The sequence below is a fragment of the Lampetra fluviatilis genome, chromosome 57, assembly GCF_964198595.1.
Source record: "Lampetra fluviatilis chromosome 57, kcLamFluv1.1, whole genome shotgun sequence".
Lineage (NCBI taxonomy): Eukaryota > Metazoa > Chordata > Hyperoartia > Petromyzontiformes > Petromyzontidae > Lampetra > Lampetra fluviatilis.
Window position 1 is genome coordinate 4,252,659 of NC_136331.1, and position 27,005 is coordinate 4,279,663.

The window sequence follows — 27,005 nt, forward strand, 5'->3', positions numbered from 1 at the left end:
TGCGCAACTTTAAATAAATATAGACAACACGTTCTACTTAATTAAATATACTTTTTGATAAATGTTTTCTCTTACAACATCAGAGGGCAGCGCCACATTAAATACGCACTACAATGAAAATAGTTTAAAGCGATTTGAAGCATTTTTATTTTCGAAATGGAAATATGATTTTGGGGGAGGGGGGGGGGAACAGAACTTTGTGACGTCATATTTGAGGGGGGGGGGGTCTGACTTTTTGTGACGTCGTGTGACGAGGGGGGGGGGTCAAAAATCGTCAAAAATCGCGTGACGTCATTTATGGACGGCCCCAAACAGGACTCCTTGCAAAATGTTTCTGTTTGATGTTTTAACATCTTAACACCTCCTGTTTTATTGCCAGAAAGGGTAAAACCTTCATATAGTTTTTTTTTCTTGTTAGATCGCGTAAATATAAATGTGTCGTTAAACACGCCACAACCAATTAGTAAGGTTTGTCACGTAAACAGAACGTGGCCAATTCGTGACGAGTACAGCAGACCGGTAGTGTTGGACAGCGAACCGACAATATTTACAATCTGAAAAAAAAACTAAACTATGGGTGATTGTGGTCGCGAAAACCCACGTGTTAAATTTACAACCTGAGTTCGACGTTTCGCCAGTAAGTACAACCGGCATCACCAGGGGGACAGTCAGCTTTGTTCCTTAAACAGAGGGGGATAGGTGTGATGACATCACTTGTGAACCCTTCACGTACGAAGTGCGGTATTTATGAATGCGTATAAATTACAATGGGTATTCATTGCACGGTTGGGTTATGCTATATTCTCATTTTTTCACACAATCACTGCCACCTGCTGGTCACGCTGCCTCAAGCCCCGCGCGCGACTCGTCAGGGACCAATTCTAAGGCGTTGGGGGCTCATTGTGCAGATAGATCCCAAGACAGGGGGTAGGGGCAGTGCCGGACGAAGCTGGTGCGGGGCCTGTAGCACATGTTATGAAGGGGCCCTAAATAAAATAAAAACACGTAAATATTAAAACATAAATTTTTTACTTGCATAGTTAAGTAATTGTATTTTCTCAGTTGCTATACAGCCAGATAATACGATAAATCGCTCATCTTAAACACCCAGTCGTTCGTAAAAGTTGAAGGCGGTATAGTACTACAGTAATAGAGCAAGTGCAGAATCACTAAAGATGTAGTAGTAGTAGCTACTACATATGTAGTAGTAGCTACATCTTAGCTACATGTGTGGTAGCTGCATGTGTAGTAGCTACAGATGGAGTAGCTACTACACATGTAGCTACTACTACTACATATGTAGTGAGTCTGCACTTGCTCTATTACTATAGTACTATACCGCTTTCAACTTGTATGAATGACTGGGTGTTTAAGATGAGCGATTTATCGTAGCTACTACACGTGCAGCTACTACACGTGCAGCTACTACACGTGCAGCTACTACACGTGCAGCTACTACACGTGCAGCTACTACACGTGCAGCTACTACACGTGCAGCTACTACACGTGCAGCTACTACACGTGCAGCAGCAGCTACCACTACATACCACTACATATGTAGTGGTAGCTACCACTACTACTACATATGTAGTATATATGTAGTAGTAGTAGCTACTACACGTGTAGCTACTTGTGCTACAAGGATCATCCGGCACTGGGTAGGGGGAACATTTTTCTTCCCGGAGTACTGAATACGACGTTGTAAAAAAAACGCAACTATTTATTTTTTATCTTACCAGGTAAAGGCCCCACTGAGCTATACAGATGCCTTTTTGTTGTCAGATGCGACCCTGGTCATCGCGAATGATGAACTCAACGGAGCGGGCTTGTCACGTGGAAGTGTATAGCCGCCAAATGAACGTGGAGACAGAGACACGCAAACTCCGAATTGCGGCTATGGAACTGAAACTATGGATCGTACAGTAAACACACTGCTGTTTTGCACTCCGTCAACAGAGGAAGAGGAACGTGAAAACGACACTCTCTCGCTCTCTCTGCTGAAGCACTATCGTCGTAGCCAGCGGCAGGAGCAGATCTTGACATTGGCATGTAGCTCCTGGATTTATTGTTGTTGCTGCCAGGGCCGGATTACCCTCGGAGCAAAAGTAGCTACACAAGGGAGCAGACTTCGTGCTGCTCGCAGCAGACATCGCAGATGTCGCGATTTTCACCTGAAGACGGGCGCTTGTGTTGCGTTCGAAACGTCGTGATTTATTTTATTGTATTTCTACCTACGTGACTTTACCGAAATAACCAAATAGTATAGCTACATATGCTACGGGCCCCGCACTTTCAAGGGCCCCGCGCTAAATGCTTTCAAGCTATCAATTCCGGTGCAGTGATTCTGCACTCGCTCTATTACTATAGTACTATACCGCCTTCAACTTTTACGAACGACTGGGTTCATCTTCTTGGTTTTTTCGGTAAAGTCACGAAGAAGGGAAATAATAAAGTAATAAAAATACAACATTATTTTATTATGTTTTATTTTATTATTTTATTATTTCCCTTCTTCGTGACTTTACCGAAAAAACCAAGAAGATGAATCCCTGCAGTCACGAAAGCTTTAAATCGGAACGACTGGGTGTTTAAGGTTCGCGATTTGTCGTATTATCTGGCTGTATAGCAAATGAAAACATACGATTACTTTACAATGCGAGTTAAAAATGTGTTTTAATATTTACGTGTTTTTTATTTATTTAGGACACTTTTATAACATATACTACAGGCCCCGCAATAGCTTCATCCGGCACTGGCTGCTGGTAGCTGTTTCCAGGAAGAGAATCCCAGAGTATGGGCTACTCCGGCTTTGGCCGTGGTGGGAGTTCAAGTTGACAAGGATGTCACCACGTAGGGATTCCCCGCCTTATCAGTCGGTCCAGCTAGGCCAGGGGTCGGAAACCAAAATAACACAAGATTAAAACGCAGTTTTTTTTCGAATTCGGCAAAAAAGAAAAACCTTCAATATTTCAAGAGCCGCCAATGGTGCATTGTGGTGGAATACGAGACACGGTGGGTGCTTGATAAATAACGTGACGAAACAGCCCTTAAAGAGCCAGGTTGCTGACCCCTGTTCATGGTGAACTGAACTCCCATGCTGAACTGGAACTTCCACGCTAATCTGGACTTCCATGGTAAACTAAACTCCCATGGTGAACTGGACTTCCATGGTGAACTGGACTTCCATGGTAAACTAAACTCCCATGGTGAACTGGACTTCCATGGTAAACTAAACTCCCATGGTGAACTGGACTTCCATGGTAAACTAGTCGCCGCCGTGCTGCTCTGTGACTCGCACGCGAAGGGGCACCATTTATTAACGCGCACGCACCCAGGAAAACACACACCACGCAACACCACCACCACCACCACCAACAACAACTAGCACGTCAGTGTTATTATATTAGTTTATGTTTTTCCGATACACGCGACGGCATATTTCAAAAACGATCGTCATCCTCATCATCGCCGTCGTTGTCATCATGGCCGGGTGGCAAATCTGTAAACCAGATGCCGCCCATGGCTCGACTCCATGGCTTCCCCTTGCTCTCTCTCATGAGTGGCGAACGGCGGCTGTTAGCCCTTCTGCTTGGAGCACCGCCCAACCGAGGATTAAAGTCGCGCGACTAATTTCCCCTTTTTCCACTGGCACACCTGAGACGAGCTAGAGCAGGGCCCGCACGGTACAGGAGGGTTTTCCATCATCACACTCGAGCCGAGCCAGGGCAGGGCCCACACAGTACGGATGGGTTTTCCACTGGCACACCTGAGCCGAGCTAGAGCAGGGCCCGCACGGTATGGATGGGTTTTCCACTGGCACACCTGAGCCGAGCCAGGGCAGGGCCCACACAGTACGGATGGGTTTTCCACTGGCACACCTGAGCCGAGCCAGGGCAGCGCCTGAAAGGCACGGGAAGGTTTTCCACTGGCACACCTGAGCCGAGTCAGGCCAGCGCCTGCACGGTACAGGTTGATTTTCCACTGGCAATTTGTCGAGACGGAGCCAAAGCCGACACAGTGCTACAGAATCGGAAATTGATTTCCCCGAGTAAAGCCCATTGAGCACAGAAGCTGCTGGCTTCCCAATAAGACAACATTCAGAATCAACGTCACGCGTTTAGAGCATTTGGCTGCTGCTATAGATTTCCACGCGACAATAAGCCGCTTCTCGTAGGAGCTATCATTTGTGAAATGCCAGGTAAAGCGCCTAAAAAAAACAACTACATAACTCGGCGGGTCTTACCTGGTGAAATAAAAAATAATCCGTAGCTTAGTTTACCGTCAAAAGGCATTCGAATCTGGTTCAGGGCCAAGCAGGGCCAGGAACGGACGGGGTTAATCACATTCGTCGCACGGCCGATACTTGACACGTTCACACTGCGTGCGACCCCCACCCCCGCCGAGGGAACTCAGAAGTAGTTCTGCGTCGTCTACTTTGGCGAGCCGTTCCCTTAACACTGATATGCATTGCAGGCGCCCGAGGAGCTCGCGACTGGGATATGAACACACGGAACACGCACGAGCGTCGAGAGTCATCAACCGCACGTGCAAGCAGATAAAAAAGACCAGGCCCGGTTAGAAAAAAAAAATTACAATCCCTTGCCTAGGTCTGCATCAAAGGTTCAAAATGCATCTTTGATTTTTTTGTTGCTGCTGTTGCTGTAAGTAAACGACAGCGTTCCCGGCGGTCCAGGCGTAATTAGCACCACGTCAACAACCTAACGTCCACATTCCGCCGCCAAGGGCACGCACACCACGGGTGGGAGGGATTCTTCGCGTTCGCGGGGGGGGCGAGCCGCCCGCACGCGCGTACGTACGTAGCCGAACTTCTTTCGCACCGTGGTAAAGAGGGGGGGGAGCGACGAATCTTCTCCGTAATCCGACGCACTTTCATATTTACGCGATGTTGGTCGCGAAAAGCCTACCGCGCGTTAAACCGAACACGTTACGAGGTCGCCACTCATTTCACACGCCAAGTGCTCGCCAGAGTTGATACCGCAATGCCCCCCCCCCCCCCCGCAAGCCTCGTCAAGGAGCGCGAGCGAACCCGTCTCCACGCGAGCTCCGGTCACCGCCCCTCGTAGCGGCGGCGGCTTTCGAACGAGGACGGCAATCACCGCGCTTTCGGATGCGCCGATTCGGGGCCGTCTGGAACGCTCCTTCCATGCCGAATATCAGGAAGCCGCTGGGAGTTACGGTACTTTTAAAAACAATAATCGTCGAGACTGACAAACTCACTTCTTTAGAGGCGCCTTTTCGCGTTTTAGTTTTAGTTCCCGCCGGTGCCTCCTCCCGATTAGCGGCAGTTGGCTACGTGCGGTGCGAGAGAAGTTCACCGTACACACCGCTGAGAGCGGAGTACAAATGCGTTGCTCTTTAGTTGAATTAGTGCTGTAAGAAAAACAAAACAATTTCACAGTATCTTGATCAACCTACAAATTGCCGACAACTTAGTGCTAAACTTACGATAAAAAGACTACTTGGACACACAAACTCCACGACGACGTTGTCTTGATTAATGCCTGCACAGCCTCCTCACGCGTTCAACAACAAATCACGATCGCGAGCTGTTTTTTAATCCTTTATATTAAGTTCGCTTGCGTGCTTGCGTGCTTGCTTGCTTGCTTGCGACCGTGCAAATCTTTCGGTCGTTTTTTAACCCACTTCCCGTGATCCAATCGAGCTGACATTTTCCACACAGACTCGTTGTGCGTGACAATTAATTTTCGTGAAAATTTTTTCTCCAAAATTTTACACTGTTTAGGGAATTTTTTTTTAAATATTTAATTACCAATTGCTTAATGCTGGCAGACAATCATCTGACCCATAGGTGGCAGCCATCTCAAGCCAGAGGACGAGAGGACTCTAGCCGCCACGCATATAAAGGATTTAGAGTGAAAAACTTTGTTTTTAAGGGTTAATTTTTAGTTTTTTTGCCGAGGGTCTACGTCAAGCAATCCGCTACGTCGACTCAGCGCGCGGTGCGCAAACCATCATCTTTATCATCGTCATCGTCGTTGTTGTTGTTGTTGTCATCACGCGAGGAGAGACACTGGGCGCATCACTCAGTCCCCGGCGCGTCGCTACTGGTCGGGGCAGTCGACGGCGCCCGTCGGCGTCACCGCCGGCGTCACCGCCACCACCGCCGCCGCCGGGACCACCGGCCGCCCGTCCTTCCGCGCCTCTGCGAGCGCCAGCACATCCTCCAGCAGGTTCCAGAGGCAGCTGTGCAGCGGGAACTCGTTGTCGACGAGGTTGACGAGGTGGTGGGAGGCGGCGACGCCCGACAGGAAGGCGCGGGAGGGCGACTCGGGCGGGTAGAGCGCGGCCCAGTGGTGGACCCACAGCCCAAACGCCTCGTCCTGAACACGCGCGCACAAGCAAAGACGCAGGTCCCCCGTGTAGTCTCCACGGACTGGTGGGGCAAGTGCTGTTAGCGAGCGAGCAAAGACGCAGGTCCACCGTGTAACCTCGACAGACTGGTGGGGCAAGTGCTGTTAGCGAGCAAGCAAAGACGCAGGTCCCCCGTGTAGTCTCTACGGACTGGTGGGGCAAGTGCTGTTAGCGAGCAAGCAAAGACGCAGGTCCCCCGTGTAGTCTCCACGGACTGGTGGGGCAAGTGCTGTTAGCGAGCAAGCAAAGACGCAGGTCCACCGTGTAGCCTCGACGGACTGGTGGGGCAAGTGCTGTTAGCGCGCACAAGCAAAGACGCAGGTCCCCCGTGTAGTCTCTACGGACTGGTGGGGCAAGTGCTGTTAGCGAGCAAGCAAAGACGCAGGTCCCCCGTGTAGTCTCCACGGACTGGTGGGGCAAGTGCTGTTAGCGAGCAAGCAAAGACGCAGGTCCACCGTGTAGCCTCGACGGACTGGTGGGGCAAGTGCTGTTAGCGAGCAAGCAAAGACGCAGGTCCCCCGTGTAGTCTCTACGGACTGGTGGGGCAGGTGCTGTTAGCGAGCAAGCAAAGACGCAGGTCCCCCGTGTAGTCTCTACGGACTGGTGGGGCAAGTGCTGTTAGCGAGCAAGCAAAGACGCAGGTCCCCCGTGTAGTCTCTACGGACTGGTGGGGCAAGTGCTGTTAGCGAGCAAGCAAAGATGCAGGTCGCCCGCGTCTGTATACAAGACAAAGACTCCCTGTGTCGCCTCCTAGTGGCGATGTTTACACACCGCCACCAGGTACTAATTTGAGGCCGAGTCGACCTAGGGGAGGCCCAGGACCGGTTTAGATAATCGTCACCGGTGTTGGCCGTGAGCGGGAATCGAACTCGGGTCGCCGGGTTCGTAGCGCAGCACGCTAACCGCTACACTACCGCTCCCCCCCCATACACAAAGATCCCCCATATAGCCTTAACAGACTGTAGGGGCAAGTGCTGTTAGCGAGGACCTATGAAGGCCGCAACGGTACACGAGGGGGTGGGTGGCCAGCGCCACGCCCGACCGCCTTGAGGCTGAGTCGACCTAGGGGAGGCCCAGGACCGGTTCAAATAATCATCACTGGTGTTGGCCGTGAGCAGGAATCGAAATCGGGTCGCCGGGTTCGTAGCGCAGCGCGCTAACCGCTACACTACCGCTGCTCCCATACACACACACGTGCGCGCACACACACGCGCACGCGCGCACACACGCACGTGCGCACACACACACACGCACCTTCCAGTACGTGAAGCTGATGGGGTCGACCACAGTGGGCTGGATGATTTCCCTGCCGGGGAAGATTCCCCAGGTGACCGCGTTCGGCCGCAGATCCGGGGCGTTCGTCATCGCCTCGCCCTGCACACACAGACAAAGATCCCCGTGTAGCCTTAACAGAGTGTAGGGGCAAGTGCTGTTAGCGAGCACCTATGAAGGCCAGAACGGTACACAAGGGGGCGGGTGGCCAGCGCCACGCCGCCTTTGTCTCCCAAGCAGCGATGTTTTTACGCACCGCACCAGGTACTCATTTGAGGCCGAGTCGACTTAGGGGAGGCCCAGAACCGGTTCATATAATCATCACTGGTGTTGGCCGTGAGCGGGAATCGAACTCGGTTGGCCAGGTTCGTAGCGCAGCGCGCTAACCGCACCACCACCGCTCACACACAAAAACAAAGATCCCCCGTATAGCTTTAACAGACTGTAGGGGCAAGTGCTGTTAGCGAGCACCTATGAACACACACACACACTGACACACGCATCCGCACACATATAGACGCGCGCACACGTACACACACACGCACACACACAACAGACAGGTACATACACACACACGCATCCGCACACATACAGACATGCGCACACGTACACACACGTACACACATGCGCACACGTACACACGCACGCACACACACAACAGACAGGTACACGCACGCAGATAGAGGCAAAGGTCCCCCACATAGCCTGCAGAGAACGTTGGGGCAGGTGTGGTTAAGCACGCACCTTTTAAGTCTTTAACGAACGTGCGTTTAGGGTATTTGGCTGCTATGAATGTCCACGTGAGGATGATGAAAGCCACTCAGGTCGCTGCTGTAAAAGAGCTACACAGCTTAGTGCGGCCTTAACCGGTAAAATTAAAAAAACTAGTTTTATAGTTTACAAGGCGGAGTTTTAAGGCCGGTATGGCGCACGAGAGGGTGGATGATGACGACGATGTAACTGCTGGTTGATGATAACGATGATGACGACGACGACGACCACGACGACGACGACGATGACGATGACGACGACGACGATGATGACGATGATGATGATGATGACGACAACGATGATGACAACAAAGATGACGACGATGATGACGACGACGATGACGAGGTACCTGCTGGTTGATGATGTGGTAGTTGACGCGCGGCTCGTATTGCGGCAGCACCTCCAGCAGCGCCGACACCAGCTCAGGGGAGGCGAAGAACTCGAGGTACGCCTGCAGCAGCACGCACAGAGACACAGAGACACACAGAGACACAGAGATACAGAGACACAGAGATACAGAGACACAGAGATACAGAGACACAGAGACACAGAGACACAGAGACACAGAGACACAGCTGCCCCCCCCCACAGCTGCCCCCCCCCCACAGCTGCCCCCCCCCACAGCTGCCCCCCCCCCCACAGCTGCCCCCCCCCACAGCTGCCCCCCCCCCACAGCTGCCCCCCCCCCACCGCTGCCCCCCCCCCCACAGCTGCCCCCCCCCACAGCTGCCCCCCCCCACAGCTGCCCCCCCCCCACAGCTGCCCCCCCCACAGCTGCCCCCCCCCCACAGCTGCCCCCCCCCCACAGCTGCCCCCCCCCACAGCTGCCCCCCCCCACAGCTGCCCCCCCCCACAGCTGCCCCCCCCACACAGCTGCCCCCCCCCCCACAGCTGCCCCCCCCCACAGCTGCCCCCCCCCACAGCTGCCCCCCCCCACAGCTGCCCCCCCCCCACAGCTGCCCCCCCCCCACAGCTGCCCCCCCCCCACAGCTGCCCCCCCCCCCACAGCTGCCCCCCCCCACAGCTGCCCCGCCCCCACGGCTGCCCACCCCCCACGGCTGCCCACCCCCACGGCCGCCCTCCCCCGCGACGGACACCCCCCCCACCTCCACCCACCCACCCCCCAGACGGCTTCCCCACCTTCTGGAAGACGTATCCGCCGGGCGGGCCCCAGCCGAGTGCGGGGTCCGTGGAGGGCCGCGCGTTGGCGCGAGGCTGCGAGTTGATGGTGAGAACCCCGCGGCGGTTCAGGCCGGCCAGGTGCTCGATCAGCAAGGACGACTCGGCCGCCAGCGGCTCGTCGTTCCACGGCATGCACAGCACCTGCAGCGGCGGCGGCGGCGTCACCGCGGTTTAGCGGCTGGGTGTGTCTGTGTGTGTGAGTGTGTGAGTGTCTGCGTGTGTGTGTGTGTGTCTTCGTGTATGTGTGTGTGTGTGTGTCTGTGTGTGTGTGTGTCTGCGTGTGTGTGCGAGTCTGCGTGTGAGTATGCGTGTGAGTCTGCGTGTGTGTGTGAGTCTGCGTGTGTGTGAGTCTGCGTGTGTGTGAGTCTGCGTGTGTGTGAGTCTGCGTGTGTGTGAGTCTGCGTGTGTGTGAGTCTGCGTGTGTGCGAGTCTGCGTGTGTGTGAGTCTGCGTGTGTGTGAGTCTGCATGTGTGTGAGTCTGCGTGTGTGTGAGTCTGCGTGTGTGTGAGTCTGCGTGTGTGTGTGAGTCTGTGTGTGTGTGTGTGTGAGTCTGTGTGTGTCTGCGTGTGTGTGTGCGTGCGAGTCTGCGTGTGTGCGAGTCTGCGTGAGTGTGTGTCTGCGTGCGAGTCTGCGTGCGAGTCTGCGTGCGTGTGTGCGAGTCTGCGTGAGTCTGCGTGTGATTGTCTGTGTGTGTGTGTGAGTCTGTGTGTGTGTCTGCGTGTGTGTGTGTGAGTCTGTGTGTGTGTCTGCGTGTGTGTGTGCGAGTCTGCGCGAGTTTGCGTGTGTGTCTGCGTGTGTGTGAGTCTATGTGTGTGTCTGCGTGTCTGTGTGTCTGCGTGTGTGTGTGCGAGTCTGCGTGAGTCTGCGTGTGAGTGTCTGTGTGTGCGTGTCTGCGTGTGTGCGAGTCTGTGTGAGTCTGCGTGTGAGTGTCTGTGTGTCTGCGTGTGTGTGTGCGAGTCTGCGTGAGTCTGCGTGTGAGTGTCTGTGTGTGCGTGTCTGCGTGTGTGCGAGTCTGCGTGTGTCTGCGTGTGAGTGTCTGTGTGTGTGTCCGCGTGTGTGTGTCTGTGTGTGTGTGTCTGCGTGCGTCACCTGCTTCCCGGAGCGGCTGGGCTCCCCCGTGATGTAGCAGGTGAACACGTCGCGCACGTGTGTGTGTGTGTGAGTCTGCGTGTGAGTCTGTGTGCGTGTGCGAGTCTGCGTGTGTCTGAGTGTGTGTGTCTGTGTGCGTGTGTCCGCGTGCGTCACCTGCTTCCCAGAGCGGCTGGGCTCCCCCGTGATGTAGCAGGTGAACACGTCGCGCACGTGTGTGTGTGTGTGAGTCTGCGTGTGAGTCTGTGTGCGTGTGCGTGTCTGCGTGTGTGTCTGTGTCTGCGTGTGTGTGTCTGTGTGCGTGTGTCCGCGTGCGTCACCTGCTTCCCGGAGCGGCTGGGCTCCCCCGTGATGTAGCAGGTGAACACGTCACGCACGTGTGTGTGTGTGAGTCTGCGTGCGTGTGTGTGTGAGTCTGCGTGTGTGTGTGTGCGAGTCTGCGTGTGTCTGAGTGTGTGTGTCTGTGTGCGTGTGTCCGCGTGCGTCACCTGCTTCCCAGAGCGGCTGGGCTCCCCCGTGATGTAGCAGGTGAACACGTCACGCACGTGTGTGTGTGTGAGTCTGCGTGCGTGTGTGTGTGAGTCTGCGTGTGTGTGTGTGTGAGTCTGTGTGCGTGTGCGTGTCTGCGTGTGTGTCTGTGTCTGCGTGTGTGTGTCTGTGTGTGTGTGTCTGCGTGCGTCACCTGCTTCCCGGAGCGGCTGGGCTCCCCCGTGATGTAGCAGGTGAACACGTCGCGCACGTGTGTGTGTGTGAGTCTGCGTGTGTGTGTGTGTGAGTCTGCGTGTGTGTGTGTGTGAGTCTGCGTGTGTGTGTGTGTGAGTCTGCGTGTGTGTGTGTGTGAGTCTGCGTGTGTGTGTGTGTGAGTCTGCGTGTGTGTGTGTGTGAGTCTGCGTGTGTGTGTGTGTGAGTCTGCGTGTGAGTCTGTGTGCGTGTGCGTGTCTGCGTGTGTGTCTGTGTCTGCGTGTGTGTGTCTGCGTGCGTCACCTGCTTCCCGGAGCGGCTGGGCTCCCCCGTGATGTAGCAGGTGAACACGTCGCGCACGTGTTCCGCGCTCGTCACCTCGTGGCCCCACATGTCCAGCAGCTGGGCGCGCGAGTAGCGGCTCTTCAGGTAGAAGAGGTAGTAGTCCGTGAGGTCGCCAAACGCCGGCGACGACGAGTTCCCCCTGAGCACACGGGGGAGGGGAGGGGGGTGGGAGCAGAGAAGGAGAGCATCAGGGACACAACGCACTCGGTCAGGCGCAGAGAGAGGCGACCGTGAGTTCAAACGAAGATCAGAAGATGAATGTCGCCAAGCCTCTACAGCCCCCCCCCCCGCCCACGTGGGTCGCCTTGATTCCTCACGGCTCCCCACGACCTCTCCCCTGGTGTCACACTCTGTCCCCGTGTCCCCCTCCCTCTGTCCCCGTGTCCCCCTCTCGCTGTCCCCGCGTGTGTCTCTCCGCACCAGCGCCCGTTGGGGAACTCGTCCCAGGTCTGCGTGCGGTGGATGTAGCTCTTGGGCCGCGTCGCCCAGAAGATGGGGCGGACGTCCTCTTCGCGTCGCCACGGGTTACGGCTGGGCGCCCACGGCAACGGGCGCCTGGAGACGGGGGGGGGCGAGGGGGGGGGCGAGGAGGGGGGGCAGCAGAGCACCCCGGTGATTCGTCGTCACCGTCAGCAAAGCCTCGAGACTCGTTTTTCGAGATCGAACGTCGTCACGCATTCCTCGCGGTCGACGCTGAAGCGATGAAGCCACCTCGTCGACCCAACGCTCGCGATGGCCGGAGGAGGGGGGGGGGGGGGGCTTCTGAAAAAAAGAGCGACGCAGCCGCGGCAGTGGGGACTTAACCACGCTAAACAAATAACTGTTTACAGTTTAACAGTTTACAAGGCGGCCTGCCGATGGACACACTCACCGTCGTGTGCCTTCAGAGGCAGCTGCTGCTGCTGCTGCTGCTGCTCATCAACAGCAACACGCCCCCTGACCCCGCTAGCCTGTTAACCCGATCCCGTTCCATTGACGTACGTCAGCAGTTTTTCGCACACACACACGTACACACGTACACGCGCACGTGCACTAAACCGAATTAAAATAACCTCACCACTACCGAGGTTCCCACCAGGCCATGCGCGGGGACGGCGCTGCACGTGGCGCGGATTGGTGCCGGCTGTCGGCTACTACGCCCCCTCTCTCTCTCTCAATAGATTGTAAACGCAGACCCGCTCGCGCGTTCCGAGATTCGGCGGCGAACGGGGACACCCACGCAGCCACAGCCACACAGCCACAGCCACACAGCCACAGCCACACAGCCACAGCCACACAGCCACAGCCACACAGCCACACAGCCACACAGCCACACAGCCACACAGCCAGCCACACAGCCACACACACAGCCACACACACAGCCACACCCACACACCCACACAGCCACACAGCCACACACTCAGCCACACACACAGCCACACACACAGCCACACACACAGCCACACACACAGCCACACAACCACACACCCACACAGCCACACACAGCCATACAGCCACACACAGCCACACAGCCACACAGCCACACAGCCACACAGCCACACAGCCACACAGCCACACACCCACACAGCCACACAGCCACACACCCACACACAGCCACACAGCCACACACAGCCACACACCCACACACAGCCACACAGCCACTCAACCACACAGCCACACACCCACACACAGCCACACACCCACACACAGCCACACAGCCACACAGCCACTCAACCACACACCCACACACCCACACAACCACACACCCACACAACCACACAGCCACACACACCCACACAACCACACAACCACACAGCCACACAGCCACACACCCACACAGCCACAGAGCCACACAACCACACAACCACACACCCACACACACCCACACACCCACCCACACACAGCCTGCAGACCGGCAAGACGTCTCGGGTACGGGAGAGGGTTCAGGGCTATACGGGGGACCTTTGTCTGTGTGCGCGCGTAGGGGAGCGGCGGTGGTAGCGGTCAGCGCTACGCTGCGCTACGAACCCGGCGAGCCGAGTTCGATTCCCGCTCACGGCCAACACCGGCGACGATTATCTGACATTGCCACCGGGGAGACAAAGGCGGCCGGGCATAGTGCTGGCCACCCACCCCCTCGTGTACTGTTTCGGCCTTTATAGGTGCTCGCTAACACTTACCCCTACAGTCTGTTTAGGCTACACGGGAAATCTTTGTCTGTGTGCGTGTGTCTGCATGTGCGTATGTACGTGTGCGTGTGTGTATGTACGTGTGCGTGTGTGCGTACGTGCGTGTGCGTATGTATGTCTGTGTGTGTGCGTATGTGTGTATGCGTACGCGAGCGTGTTTGTGTATGTGCGTGCGTGTATGTGCGCGCATATGTGAGCGTGCACGTGCATGTTCGTGCGTGCGCGTGCATGTGCTTGCATGGGCAAGCGTGCACGTGCGTGCACATGCGTGTACGTGCGTGTATGTGCACGTGTATGTGCACGTGTATCTACGTGCGTGCATGCGTGCGCGTATCTATGTGCGTGCATGCGTGCGCATGTGTGTGTGTGCATGCACGTGCGTGCACGTGCGTGCGTGCACGCGTGTGCGTGCGTGCGTGCACTCGCCTGGGCTCCTCGGCCCACAGGCCCAGCTGCTTGAGCACGTCCACGGTGGCGGCGGCGCGGTTCAGGGTGTAGAAGTGGAGTCCCGGCACGGCGCCCGACGCCAGCAGGGCCCGGCACATCTCGGCGCAGCGGCGCACGCCCAGGCGCTGGATGGCGGCGTCGTCGTGCCGGATCGGCTCGATCAGCGCCAGCAGCTCCTCCGGCACGCTCAGCTTGGACAGCTTCACCAGCTGGCGCAGCGAGTGGTAGCCCTGCATGCACGCCGCCCCGTGGGGGAGGGGGGGGGGAGGGGGGGTGGGGGAGGGGGGTGGGGGGGAGTGGAGGTGTGGGGGGAGGGGTGGAATGGGGGTGGAGGAGTGGCGTGGGGGGAGGAGGTGTGGGGGGAAAGGGGGGGAGGAGGGGGGAGGGGGGGTGGGGAAGTGGGGTGGAGGTGTGGGGGGAGGGGTGGAATGGGGGGGAGGGGCAGAGTGGGGGGTGGAGGAGGGGGGGGGGGAAGGGAGTGGGGGTAAAGGGGGGGATGAGGGGGGGAGTGGGGGATGGAGGAGGGGGGAGTGGGGGGAGGGGGGGGTGGGGGAGGGGGGGGGGGAGAGGGGCGTGGGGGGAGGAGGTGTGGGAGGAGGGGTGGGGGGCGCCGTTGGGTCAACGCGGCCGAGAGAGCTGACGGAGCGGACCAACCGACCGACCCACCGTCCAGGGGACACACGGACACGGACAGCCCAACCGACCGCTAAACCACGCGGAGTAGAAGAACCACTGGGTCGGGGGCCCCCCCCCCCCACTCACCTGTATGGGGAAGATGCCGGGGATGACGGGGCAGGTGATGCCGACGCGACGGCAGTCGGCGAGGAAGCGCAGGAAGACGTCGGCGCTGAAGAAGAGCTGCGTCACCACGAAGTCGGCCCCGGCGTCCACCTTGGCCTTGAGGTGCAACAAGTCCAGCTCGTAGCTGGCGCACTCGGGGTGGCCGCTCGGGTAGCCTGGGGCCCACACAGAGACAAAGGTTCCCCGCCGCCCCGTGTGTAGCCTCGACACGCCGATAGGGGCAAGTGCTGTTAGCGAGCACACAAAGACAAAGGTTCCCCGCCGCCCCGTGTGTGGCCTCGACACGCCGTTAGGGGCAAGTGCTGTTAGCAAGCACACAAAGACAAAGATTCACCCCCCCGTGTGTAGCCTAGATACGCCGTTAGGGGCAAGTGCTGTTAGCGATCGGCCCCATTGAAGGCCGGACCAGCACACGAGGAGGGGGTGGGTGGGTGGCTAGAACCACGCCCGGCCGCCTTTGTCTCCCCCAGTGGCAATGTTTACACACAAGGCATCAGGTAGGCATTCGAGGCCGAGTCGACCTAGGGGAAGGTCCATGACCAGGAATTGAACTCAGGTCACTGGGTACGTAGCTACGCGCGCTACCGCTCCCAGATTCACAAGCACTTTAAGAAGTGTACAGAGTGCGATTACAAGTGGGTGTGTGTGTGTGTGCCTGCATGCGAGTGAGTGAGTGGGTGAGTGGGTGGGTAAGTGAGCGAGTTCGTGGGCGAGTTGGCGAGAGAATGGGCGAGTGATTGGGTGCGTGAATGAGTTGGGGGGTGATTGAGCGAGCGAATGAGTTAGCGGGTGAGTGAGCGGGTGAGTGAGCAACCGAGCGAGTGAGTGGGTGGGCGGGCGAGCGATTGGGTGAGCGAGTGAGCGAGTGATTGGGTGAGCGAGTGAGCGGGTGAGTGGGTGGGCGGGCGAGTGATTGGGTAAGCGAGTTAGCGGGTGAGTGAGCGGGTGAGTGAGCAACCGAGCGAGCGAGTGGGTGGGCGAGCGGGTGAGTGAGTGAGCGGGTGAGCGAGCGGGTGAGTGAGCAACCAAGTGAGTGAGTGGGTGGGCGAGTGATTGGGTGAGCGAGTGAGCGGGTGAGTGAGTGAGTGAGTGAGCGGGCGAGCGAGCGGGCGTGAGCGAGTGAGCGGTGTGAGCGAGTGAGTGAGCGGGCGAGCGAGCGGGTGAGCGTGGTACCCGCCACCCCGATGTCGAACTCGTCCCCGAACTCGGAGCGGATGAGGCCTACGAGCTCGGCGGCGTAATTGAGGCCGTCGCACTGCGGGACCCACTCCTCCCCCAAGGGGTCTGCACACAAGAGACAAAGGTCCCCCCACACCCCGATAGCCTTCAGCGACCGTCAGGGCAAGTGCCACGAGCGAGCGGCACAGCGCACCGGTGTTTGTTGGCGCAGCGCGGCGTACGGATTCGCGAATCAGTCTGTGCGGAGTTGTGGTCGGAGGTGGGTTGTCTCTGCCACGGCCCAGGCTGTGTGCGTGCAGCGGCCTTCATAGGTGCTCGATAACAGCACTTGCCCCAAAAGTCTGTTAAGGCTATACGGGGGATCTTTCTATAGGTGTGTAGAGGTGTGTGTGTGTAGGTGTGTGTGTGTGTAGGTGTGTGTGTGTGTGTGTAGGTGTATCTAGGTGTGTGTGTGTGCGTGTGTGCGTGTAGGTGTGTGCGTGTAGGTGTGTGCGTGTAGGTGTGTGCGTGTAGGTGTGTGCGTGTAGGTGTGTGCGTGTAGGTGTGTGCGTGTAGGTGTGTGCGTGTAGGTGTGTGCGTGTGGGTGTGCGTGTGGGTGTGCGTGTAGGTGTGTGTGTAGGTGTGTGCGTGTAGGTGTGTGTAGGTGTGTGTGTAGGTGTGTGTGTAGGTGTGTGCGTGTAGGTGTGTGCGTGTAGGTGTGTGTGTGTGTAGGTGTGTGCGTGTAGGTGTGTGCGTGTAGGTGTGTAGGTGTGTGTGTGCGCGTCGTCAGTGTGTCCGTGTGTCAGGGTGTCATTGCGTCGGTGTGTATCTTTGCACGTGAGTATCTGTGTGTGTGTGTAGGTGTGTGTGTGGGTGTGTGTGTAGGTGTGTGTGTAGGTGTGTGTGTAGGTGTCTGCCCCGTGACCTCCCGCCAGCGGGCGTTCGACACTTCACGTGGCCTCAAGGTGCACTGGGCCTGGCGCAAGCGTCGTGGTGACGTCACCATCACTTAGTGGCGAATGGCGGTTGTTGTTGTTGTAGGTGTGTGTGTGTAGGTGTGTGTGGGTGTGTGTGGGTGTGTGGGTGTGTGTATGTGTGTGTAGGTGTGTGTGTGTGTGTAGGTGTGTGTGGGTGTGTGTGTAGGTGTGTGTGTGTGGAGATTGAGCGGCAGTGTAGTGGGTTCGCGCTACGCTGACGCTACGAACCCGCCGACCCCGAGATGGATTCCCGCTCACGGCTAACGCTGGTGACGATTATCTGAACCGGCCCTGGGCCTCCCCTAGGTCAACTCGGCCTCAAACGAGTTACCTGGTGCCGTGTGCGTGTGTAGTAAACATCACCACTGGGGAGACAAAGGTGGCCGGGCGTGGTGCTGGCATATTTGGTGTTTGAACATTTTAAAATCTCCTGTTTAATTTCCACCAAGGGTAAAACCTATTGTTATTTTTTCACACTTTGACACTGGCAAAAGGGTGCCACTTTTGCTAGCAGCAGTCTGTTGGGGCTACACGGGGGATCTTCGCCTCGTCTTGCGAGTAGGTGTGCGTGGAGGAGGAGAAGGCTCGTGAAGGACGCTACCGGGCAGTGGAGGGGCATAGGAGTGACGCTCGCAACAACGAGCGGAGCGCCGGGCGTTTTCGAGTCTTTAGATTGTTTAACTGCTGCTATAAATGTCCGCATGCCCAGCCACTTTATTGAGCTTTCGTTTGCTTCTGAAAAAAAAGCGCTACATAGCTCAGTGGGGCCTTACCCTGGTGAAACCAAAACACTGTTCAGTTTACAAGTTGGAATGTACGTACGTGGCACCGTACGTAGAAAATCGAGCTTATCGGAGGTGCGAAAAAGGCGAGAGCCTTCGACACGTCACGCGACCGCCTCGCGGTGCACCCAGCCTGGCACGAGCGCCGTGGCGAGTTCGCTGCACCAGCGGCGGTGCCGGCAGGACTCTTGTACAGACTTGGCGAGCGTCCACGCTGCTCGGAGATCGCAGCCGCAGCCGCCACCATCAACACGGAAACTCTACCACCACCACCACCGCCACCATCAACACGGAAACTCTACCACCACCACCACCATCAACACGGAAACTCTACCACCACCACCACCATCAACACGGAAACTCTACCACCACCACCACCATCAACACGGAAACTCTACCACCACCACCACCATCAACACGGAAACTCTACCACCACCACCACCGCCACCATCAACACGGAAACTCTACCACCACCACCACCATCAACACGGAAACTCTACCACCACCACCACCACCATCAACACGGAAACTCAACCACCCTCACCACCGCCACCATCAACACGGAAACTCTACCACCACCACCACCGCCACCATCAACACGGAAACTCTACCACCACCACCGCCATCAACACGGAAACTCTACCACCACCACCACCATCAACACGGAAACTCTGCCACCCCCACCACCACCACCACCACCGCAACTCTGCCACCCCCACCACCACCACCACCACCGCCACCACCACCACCGCCAACACCACCACCCCCACCACCACCACCACCACCACCGCCACCGCCGCCGTCGTCACACTCACGAAGCAGCCGGGAAATATTTCTGGAACCCGAGGAGGGGGGTGGGTGGGGATGCAGCTCCCACCCTCACCACCCACATTACCCCCACCACCCTCACCACCCCCCAACCACCACCCTCACCACCCCACCACCTTCGCCACCCTCACCACCCTTACCACCCTCACCACCCCCCAACCACCACCCTCACCACCCCACCACCTTCGCCACCACCCTCACCACCCCCCAACCACCACCCTCACCACCCCACCACCTTCGCCACCCTCACCACCCTTACCACCCTCACCACCCCCCAACCACCACCCTCACCACCCCACCACCTTCGCCACCACCCTCACCACCCCCCAACCACCACCCTCACCACCCCACCACCTTCGCCACCCTCACCACCCTTACCACCCTCACCACCCCCCAACCACCACCCTCACCACCCCACCACCTTCGCCACCACCCTCACCACCCCCCAACCACCACCCTCACCACCCCACCACCTTCGCCACCCTCACCACCCTTACCACCCTCACCACCCCCCAACCACCACCCTCACCACCCCACCACCTTCGCCACCACCCTCACCACCCCCCAACCACCACCCTCACCACCCCACCACCTTCGCCACCCTCACCATCCTTACCACCCTCACCACCCCCCAACCACCACCATCACCACCCCCCAACCACCACCCTCACCACCTATACCTATACCACCCCCCACCGCTCCCCCCCACCAACCAACCCCCCGACCCCTTCTGATGCCCCGAGAGCTCCGGAAATGTCTCTATGGCGGCTGGCACGGTGGGTCAGAGCAGAGGGACGCGATGGGTCAGAGGGGAGGGGCACGGTGGGTCAGAGCAGAGGGCGCGGTGGGTCAGAGGGGAGGGGCACGGTGGGTCAGAGGGCACGGTGGGTCAGAGGGCAGGGGCACGGTGGGTCAGAGGGGAGGGGCACGGTGGGTCAGAGGGGAGGGGCGCGGTGGGTCAGAGGGGAGGGGGCACGGTGGGTCAGAGGGCGCGGTGGGTCAGAGGGGAGGGGCACGGTGGGTCAGAGGGGAGGGGGCACGGTGGGTCAGAGGGCGCGGTGGGTCAGAGGGGAGGGGCGCGGTGGGTCAGAGGGGAGGGGCGCGGTGGGTCAGAGGGGAGGGGGCATGGTGGGTCAGAGGGCGCGGTGGGTCAGAGGGGAGGGGCGCGGTGGGTCAGAGGGGAGGGGGCACGGTGGGTCAGAGGGCGCGGTGGGTCAGAGGGGAGGGGCGCAGTGGGTCAGAGGGGAGGGGCGCGGTGGGTCAGAGGGGAGAGGGCACGGTGGGTCAGAGGGGAGAGGGCACGGTGGGTCAGAGCAGAGGGCACGGTGGGTCAGAGGGGAGGGGCACGGTGGGTCAGAGGGGAGGGGCGCGGTGGGTCAGAGGGGAGAGGGCACGGTGGGTCAGAGGGGAGAGGGCACGGTGGGTCAGAGCAGAGGGCACGGTGGGTCAGAGGGGAGAGGGCACCGTGGGTCAGAGGGGAGAGGGCACCGTGGGTCAGAGGGGAGGGGCACGGTGGGTCAGAGGGGAGGGGGCACCGTGGGTCAGAGGGGAGAGGGCGCGGTGGGTCAGAGGGCACGGTGGGTCAGAGGGGAGGGGCACGGTGGGTCAGAGGGCACGGAGGGTCAGAGGGGAGAGGGCACGGTGGGTCAGAGGGGAGGGGCACGGTGGGTCAGAGGGCACGGAGGGTCAGAGGGGAGTGTCGCGGTGGGTCACGGCGCCCGCCGCTCACCTCCGCGCAGCGCCATGACGTTGCGCAGTCCCTGTGCGCGTGCTCGCCGCAGCAGCTGCAGCACGGTGCCGCGCGTCTGCCCGGTGCAGGTGAGGTGCAGCACCGTCTCCAGGCCCGAGTAGTTGAGCGCCGTGCTGGCGATGGTCATGGACGAGTTGGGGGAGTCGGAGCCGGGGTTGCCCGCCGGGTGCCACGTCACGTCCACAAACAGCGGCCCGCCCTGGGCCATCGCGTCAAACCTGGGGGGCGCGGGAGGTGGGGCGGGGGGGGGGGGTACGGTGGTGGGGGGGTACGGTGGGGGGAGTACGGTGGGCGGGGGTATGGTGAGGGGGGGGGGTACGGTGGGGAGGGTATGGGGGGGTACAGTGGGGGCGCACAGGGAGGGGGGGTGGTAAACGTGTAACAGCTGAAGGTTCACCTGGTGCGGAGGGGTGGCGATTACCTGAACGCATCATGGGCCTCCCCTAGGTCGACTCAGCCTCATATGAGTACCTGGTATGACGTGTACAAACATCGTCACTGGGGAGACAAAGGCGGCCGGGCGTGGTGTTGGCGACCCACCCCCTCGTGTGCCGTGCCGGCCTTCATAGGTGCTGCTCGCTAGCAGCACTTGCCCCGGCAGTCTCCCGACGGTACACGGGGGATCTTTGTCTGTCCCCGTGTGCCTCTGCGCGATGAGCGGCGGCGCAGCGGTTAGCGCACCGTGGCAAGAACCCGCCGAGTTCCGATGTCCCATTCACGGCCACCGCCGGCGACGATTGTCGGAGCCGGTTCCGAGCCTCCCCTAGGTCGACTCGGCCTCAAGAGGGGGGACGCCTGGGTGCGGCCGGGGGGGGCGGCGGTGGCTGCCGGCCACACCACCCCATCGCGAGCTGAATCGTCGAGCCCCCGTCGTTCGTGGGGGGGGGGGGTGGGGGGGTGGGGTGGTGGGGGGGGTGCGGGGTGCGGGGGTTGGGGTGGTGGGGGGGGTGCGGGGGGTGGGGTGGTGGAGGGGGGGTGGGGGGGGGTGGTGGGGGGGGGTTATTGTCTCTGTTACCTGGCGATGAGGTTGGCCGACCCCTCCGCCGTCCGGGGCGGGAAGAACTCGAGAGAGAACCACGGAGCGCCGCCCGCCACCATCGCGTCGCGCAGACGCACGCCGCCTCCCGGCAACGACGACGCCGGCGACGCCGACGCCGACGCCGACGACGAGCGGCAGTTGCAGCAGAGGGAGCCGCGGAGGTCGTGGCGTGAGCTCGGGGCTCCGTTCACCGTCGCCGCACGCGGTTTCACCAGCGCCGGCTCGGACGTCGCCGCCGCCGGCTGCTGCTGCTGCGGAACCGCCAGCGCCGCCGGTTCACGGCGCTCGCCGTGGGCGGCTACGTCGGCCATCGCGATGCGACGCGTCTCTCGGCTCGTTCGCTGGTACGCTCGGTCGGTCCGTCAGACGCTCGGTCGGTCCGTCAGACGCTCGCTCAGTCGGTCACTCGCTGGCACGGTGAGTCGCTCGCTCGGTCGGACAGTCACTTCTTCGGGTCGCTCGCTTATCTGGGGAGGAGGGTGAGACAGAGAGCGACAATCGACGATGGCGAGGGGGGTGCCAGTGAAGGAGTCTCGTCGTGGTTCTCTCGCAGCAGCGTGGAGGCCGGAGCCGCTGGGTTCCGGCCGCCACCCTGGGGGGGAGGGGGGTGCGGGGGGGGGGGTCGTCGAGGTTCACCGACGGCCACGGTGCGGGCGGCATCCCGGCGGTGCCCCGGGGTGGCGTCGAGAGAGAGAGAGGAGGGGAACCGGTTATAGTTGGATGCGCTATTTAAAAAATGGATGAAGAGAAAAGCTATTTTTTTATTTTAACAGTAAACGCGACGCCGCCCAGAAGATAGAAAAAAAACGCGACGCCGCCCAGAAGAAAGAAAAAAAACGCGCGTGCTTGAAACAGCAACAACAAACATTGCACCACGGGGAGAGAGAGGAAGTGGCGCAGAGGAAAGCAGTGGAGGAGGGGAGGAGAGGAGATGAGAGGGGAGGAAAGGGGAGGGGAGGAGAGGAAGAGCCGGTGTCTGACGCTCAAGGAGAGAGACGGAGGGTCAGGACGAGCCGCCACGCACGGCGACGGGCGCAGTGGTGGAGAGGAACCGATTCTGGAGACTGCGTGTGTGTGTGTAAGTGTGTGTGTGTGCGTGAGTGTGTGTGTGTGCGTGTGTGTGTGTGTGCGTGTGTGTGTGTGTGCGTGTGTGCGTGTGTGCGTGTGTGCGTGCACTAACACAAGCATCCATACCTGCCGGTTACTCAAAAATAAACACAAACTCTACGACTTCTGTGTGGGTCCCAGCAACGGGTTTGGCAAGCTCGACTCCATTCACGTCCAAACAACGGGAGCAGCAGCAGCACCGTTACAACAACAACTATAACCACCAGCCTGATGATGCTGGTTGTTGTTGTAATTCTAACCGGCGAAACCTCACGGTACTCGAATTGTCAATGTTCTAGTGGGTTTACTCTCTAACACACAACCGGTTAGTGCTGAACTAGTAACGAATTGTCAATGTTGTAGTGGGTTTACTCTCCAACATACAACCGGTTAGTGCTGAACTAGTAACGAATTGTCAGTGTTGTAGTGGGTTTACTCTCCAACATACAACCGGTTAGTGCTGAACTAGTAACGAATTGTCAATGTTGTAGTGGGTTTACTCTCCAACATACAACCGGTTAGTGCTGAACTAGTAACGAATTGTCAGTGTTGTAGTGGGTTTACTCTCCAACATACAACCGGTTAGTGCTGAACTAGTAACGAATTGTCAGTGTTGTAGTGGGTTTAACTCTCTAACACACAACCGGTTAGTGCTGAACTAGTAACGAATTGTCAATGTTGTAGTGGGTTTACTCTCCAACACACAACCGGTTAGTGCTGTACTTGTACACAACCCTTGCTTGGTGGCCGTGTTGGCGTGTCCGACGGCCACGTTCACATTCACGACGCGATCCAACTCGGAATAAACAAACCCTCCGCCACTCACGGATGTAGTACACACGTCTGCCGACGTCCAAACACGCATCACGAAAAAAACTCCAGCAAATCCCCCCCCACGGTTCCGCGAAGACCTGCACAGGACGCGCTCCACGCCGCGACGATAAGACGGCCGGTGCTGGAAGGCGCTCGAGGCTCAATGGTAAAAAAACCGGTTTAAGAAGTAAAAAAAGAACACGTTGCACTTGACGATGGCGGGCGGTGACCGCGTACAACTCCCCGTGCCTGCCGGGCGTGCGGCAGAGGTCGCAAACGGGTTTTGATTCCTTACCCGTACCTGGCCGCACCAGGGTCGCAAACGGGTACCCGTACCCGGCCGTACCCGTACCCTACACCCGTACCCGGCCGGGTACGGGTATCGGGTACCTGATTGCGACCTCTGGGATGAAGCCATGTTACAGGCGCGGGTGGGTTGATTCTAGGAACTTGAATTGTGAGAAGAGACAAGACGTTGGGAAATGAGTGACAAACGGTTACTCACCAGTGACTCACGGCCTACCCGGCTACCCGTACCCGGCCGCACCAGGGTCGCAAACGGGTACCCGTACCCGTACCCGGCTGGGTACGGGTAGCCGGGTATCGGGTATCGGGTACCCGGCTGCGACCTCTGGCGTGCGGGGACGAATCCTACAAAAGCGCCCCGAGGCGAGGGATGTCGCCCGCCCGAGAACCGGGGGTCGCCGGGGCCGGTAACCCGCGGTCGAGGTGGACACATCCACGGAGCGGCTCGCGAGGGATGTCACAATCGCTCTTCGCCAAGAGGAAAAGGATACAAAATATAATAATAACGATAACACTGGTCAACAACAAAAAAAAATTCTGGCCTGGACTTTTGCAGCTGTTCTAAACTAATTTCAGGGTGCCGATTCCAAATCTGATCTCAGATTTGCTCTATCGCATCTCATTTTTATGCTAGCGGCATACCCCATTTTCATTGATTTTACCCGAAATTAACTCTGTCACTTATGATTGCAAGTTGTTGCGAGTGAGTGACTGCTTTAGTGTTAAAATATGGTGCTGTATTTTTAGGATAGTGTGTTAATAATATAATTTTATGTAGATATCCACATTTATTTAATAGTTTTCTTCTGCAGTTTTTATTGAAAATGCAATATTTGATACCTGATGTGATAGACAAAAACTGATGCCAGATTTGGAATCGGCACCCCAAAATTACCTTAAAACCGTTGGAATACCTTATGCCAGAAAAAGTGTGTTGACCAGATTTGGAATCGGCACCCCAAAATTACCTTAAAACCGTTGGAATACCTTATGCCAGAAAAAGTGTGTTGACCAGATTTGGAATCAGCACCCCAAAATTACCTTAAAACCGTTGGAATACCTTATGCCAGAAAAAGTGTGTTGACCAGATTTGGAATCAGCACCCCAAAATTACCTTAAAACCGTTGGAATACCTTATGCCAGAAAAAGTGTGTTGACCAGATTTGGAATCGGCACCCCAAAATTACCTTAAAACCGTTGGAATACCTTATGCCAGAAAAGTGTGTTGACCAGTGTAATCGATCTCATCGAAAAGTCAATCGCCGCTGGCGGCACCTCCTGCCCCGTGTTTTGATGCAGAACCTCACAGGGTCCCTTGAGCGGAGGTCGTGGGGGTTGATGATGTGCCCTTACGACAGATAATCTTCCATAGCAAGCTTTTTCGTTGTTTATATGATTGCTGGCGCGATGTTAACGACCTCGCCTGGTATACAGGAAGTCGTGGGTTCGATCCCGGCCACGGATGCCTGCGGTATGTTTGGAGTTTGCGTGTCTCTCTCTCTCTCCGTGGTTGCGTGGATTTATCTCCGGGTCCCCCGGTTTTTCCCTCCACATTTAGAATCAGCGTCACGCGTTTAGAGCGTTTGGATGCGAAAACATTTCCACACGATGAGCCCACTTCGTTGGGCTATCATTTGTGATTGCCAGGTCGCTTCTGAAGAAGAAGCTAATAGCTCAGTGGCTCTTGTAAAAAACCTGGTAAAATATAAACTATATAGTGTAGTTTATAAGTTAGACTATACGGATGTTGAACCTCCGTCGCACCCGTACGTAGCCAACCGCGCTAATCGGAGGTGCGGGGGAAGGACAACTAATGAGTTTGTCAATCTAGACGAGGATTTAAAAGTGCACCACAGCCACCAGTGGCTTCCTAACATCGGTAAGAGAGCGTTCCAGACGGCCGCAAAAGCAGCATCTGAGAGCGCCGCGCGACAATGCGGTGACTACCACCGCCGCCACCGTTCGACGGCTTAGCCAGAAGCTGCTGCTGCTGCTGATGCTGCTGCTGCTGCGAGGGCGACGAGTGGAGTTCACGTGATGGTTTATAGCTCTATGACGGGGTCAGGCGAGCCTGAGGCCGAGGGTGGTGGGGTGAGGGTGAGAGTGGTGGGGTGAGGGTGGTGGGGTGAGGGTGGTGGGGTGAGGGTGGTGGGGTGAGGGTGGTGGGGTGAGGGTGGTGGGGTGAGGGTGAGGGTGGTGGGGTGAGGGTGAGAGTGGTGGGGTGAGGGTGGTGGGGTGAGGGTGGTGGGGTGAGGGTGGTGGGGTGAGGGTGAGGGTGGTGGGGTGAGGGTGAGAGTGGTGGGGTGAGGGTGGTGCGGTGAGGGTGGTGGGGTGAGGGTGAGAGTGGTGGGGTGAGGTTGAGGGTGGTGGGGTGAGAGTGGTGGGGTGAGGGTGGTGGGGTGAGGGTGAGAGTGGTGGGGTGAGGTTGAGGGTGGTGGGGTGAGAGTGGTGGGGTGAGGGTGGTGGGGTGAGGGTGAGAGTGGTGGGGTGAGGTTGAGGGTGGTGGGGTGAGAGTGGTGGGGTGAGGGTGAGGGTGGTGGGGTGAGGGTGGTGCGGTGAGAGTGAGGGTGGTGCGGTGAGGTTGAGAGTAGTGGGTTGAGGGTGCTGGGGTGAGGGTGAGAGTGGTGGGGTGAGGTTGAGGGTGGTGGGGTGAGAGTGGTGGGGTGAGGGTGATGGGGTGAGGGTGAGAGTAGTGGGGTGAGGTTGAGGGTGGTGGGGTGAGGGTGGTGGGGTGAGGGTGAGAGTGGTGGGGTGAGGTTGAGGGTGGTGGGGTGAGAGTGGTGGGGTGAGGGTGATGGGGTGAGGGTGAGAGTAGTGGGGTGAGGTTGAGGGTGGTGGGGTGAGGGTGGTGGGGTGAGGGTGAGAGTGGTGGGGTGAGGTTGAGGGTGGTGGTGTGAGGTTGAGTGGGGTGGGGTGAGAGTGGTGGGGTGAGGGTGAGAGTGGCGGGGTGAGATTGAGGGTGGTTGGTGTGAGGTTGAGGGTGGTGGGGTGAGGGTGAGAGTGGTGGGGTGAGGTTGAGGGTGGTTGGTGTGAGGTTGAGGGTGGTGGTGTGAGGTTGAGGGTGGTGGGGTGAGGGTGAGAGTGGCGGGGTGAGGT

At 58.2% G+C, this 27,005-nt stretch overlaps 1 protein-coding gene across 1 annotated transcript in view; it reads right to left on the reverse strand.

The window, feature by feature from the left end:
• Positions 1-3,324: 3,324 nt before the first annotated feature.
• The window catches only part of MTHFR (methylenetetrahydrofolate reductase), a 34,458-nt gene continuing 10,777 nt past the window's right edge, over positions 3,325-27,005 (reverse strand). The window contains exons 2-12 of the mRNA XM_078880336.1: positions 21,660-22,150; positions 20,624-20,862; positions 16,323-16,433; positions 15,111-15,304; positions 14,328-14,578; positions 12,154-12,288; positions 11,692-11,872; positions 9,577-9,759; positions 8,786-8,887; positions 7,648-7,767; positions 3,325-6,362 (exon numbers count right to left, since the gene is read on the reverse strand). Coding sequence (XP_078736462.1) covers positions 6,084-6,362; positions 7,648-7,767; positions 8,786-8,887; positions 9,577-9,759; positions 11,692-11,872; positions 12,154-12,288; positions 14,328-14,578; positions 15,111-15,304; positions 16,323-16,433; positions 20,624-20,862; positions 21,660-21,994 — 2,130 coding nt within the window. The 5' untranslated portion in view covers positions 21,995-22,150 and the 3' untranslated portion in view covers positions 3,325-6,083. The remainder of the gene's footprint in view (positions 6,363-7,647; positions 7,768-8,785; positions 8,888-9,576; positions 9,760-11,691; positions 11,873-12,153; positions 12,289-14,327; positions 14,579-15,110; positions 15,305-16,322; positions 16,434-20,623; positions 20,863-21,659; positions 22,151-27,005) is intronic.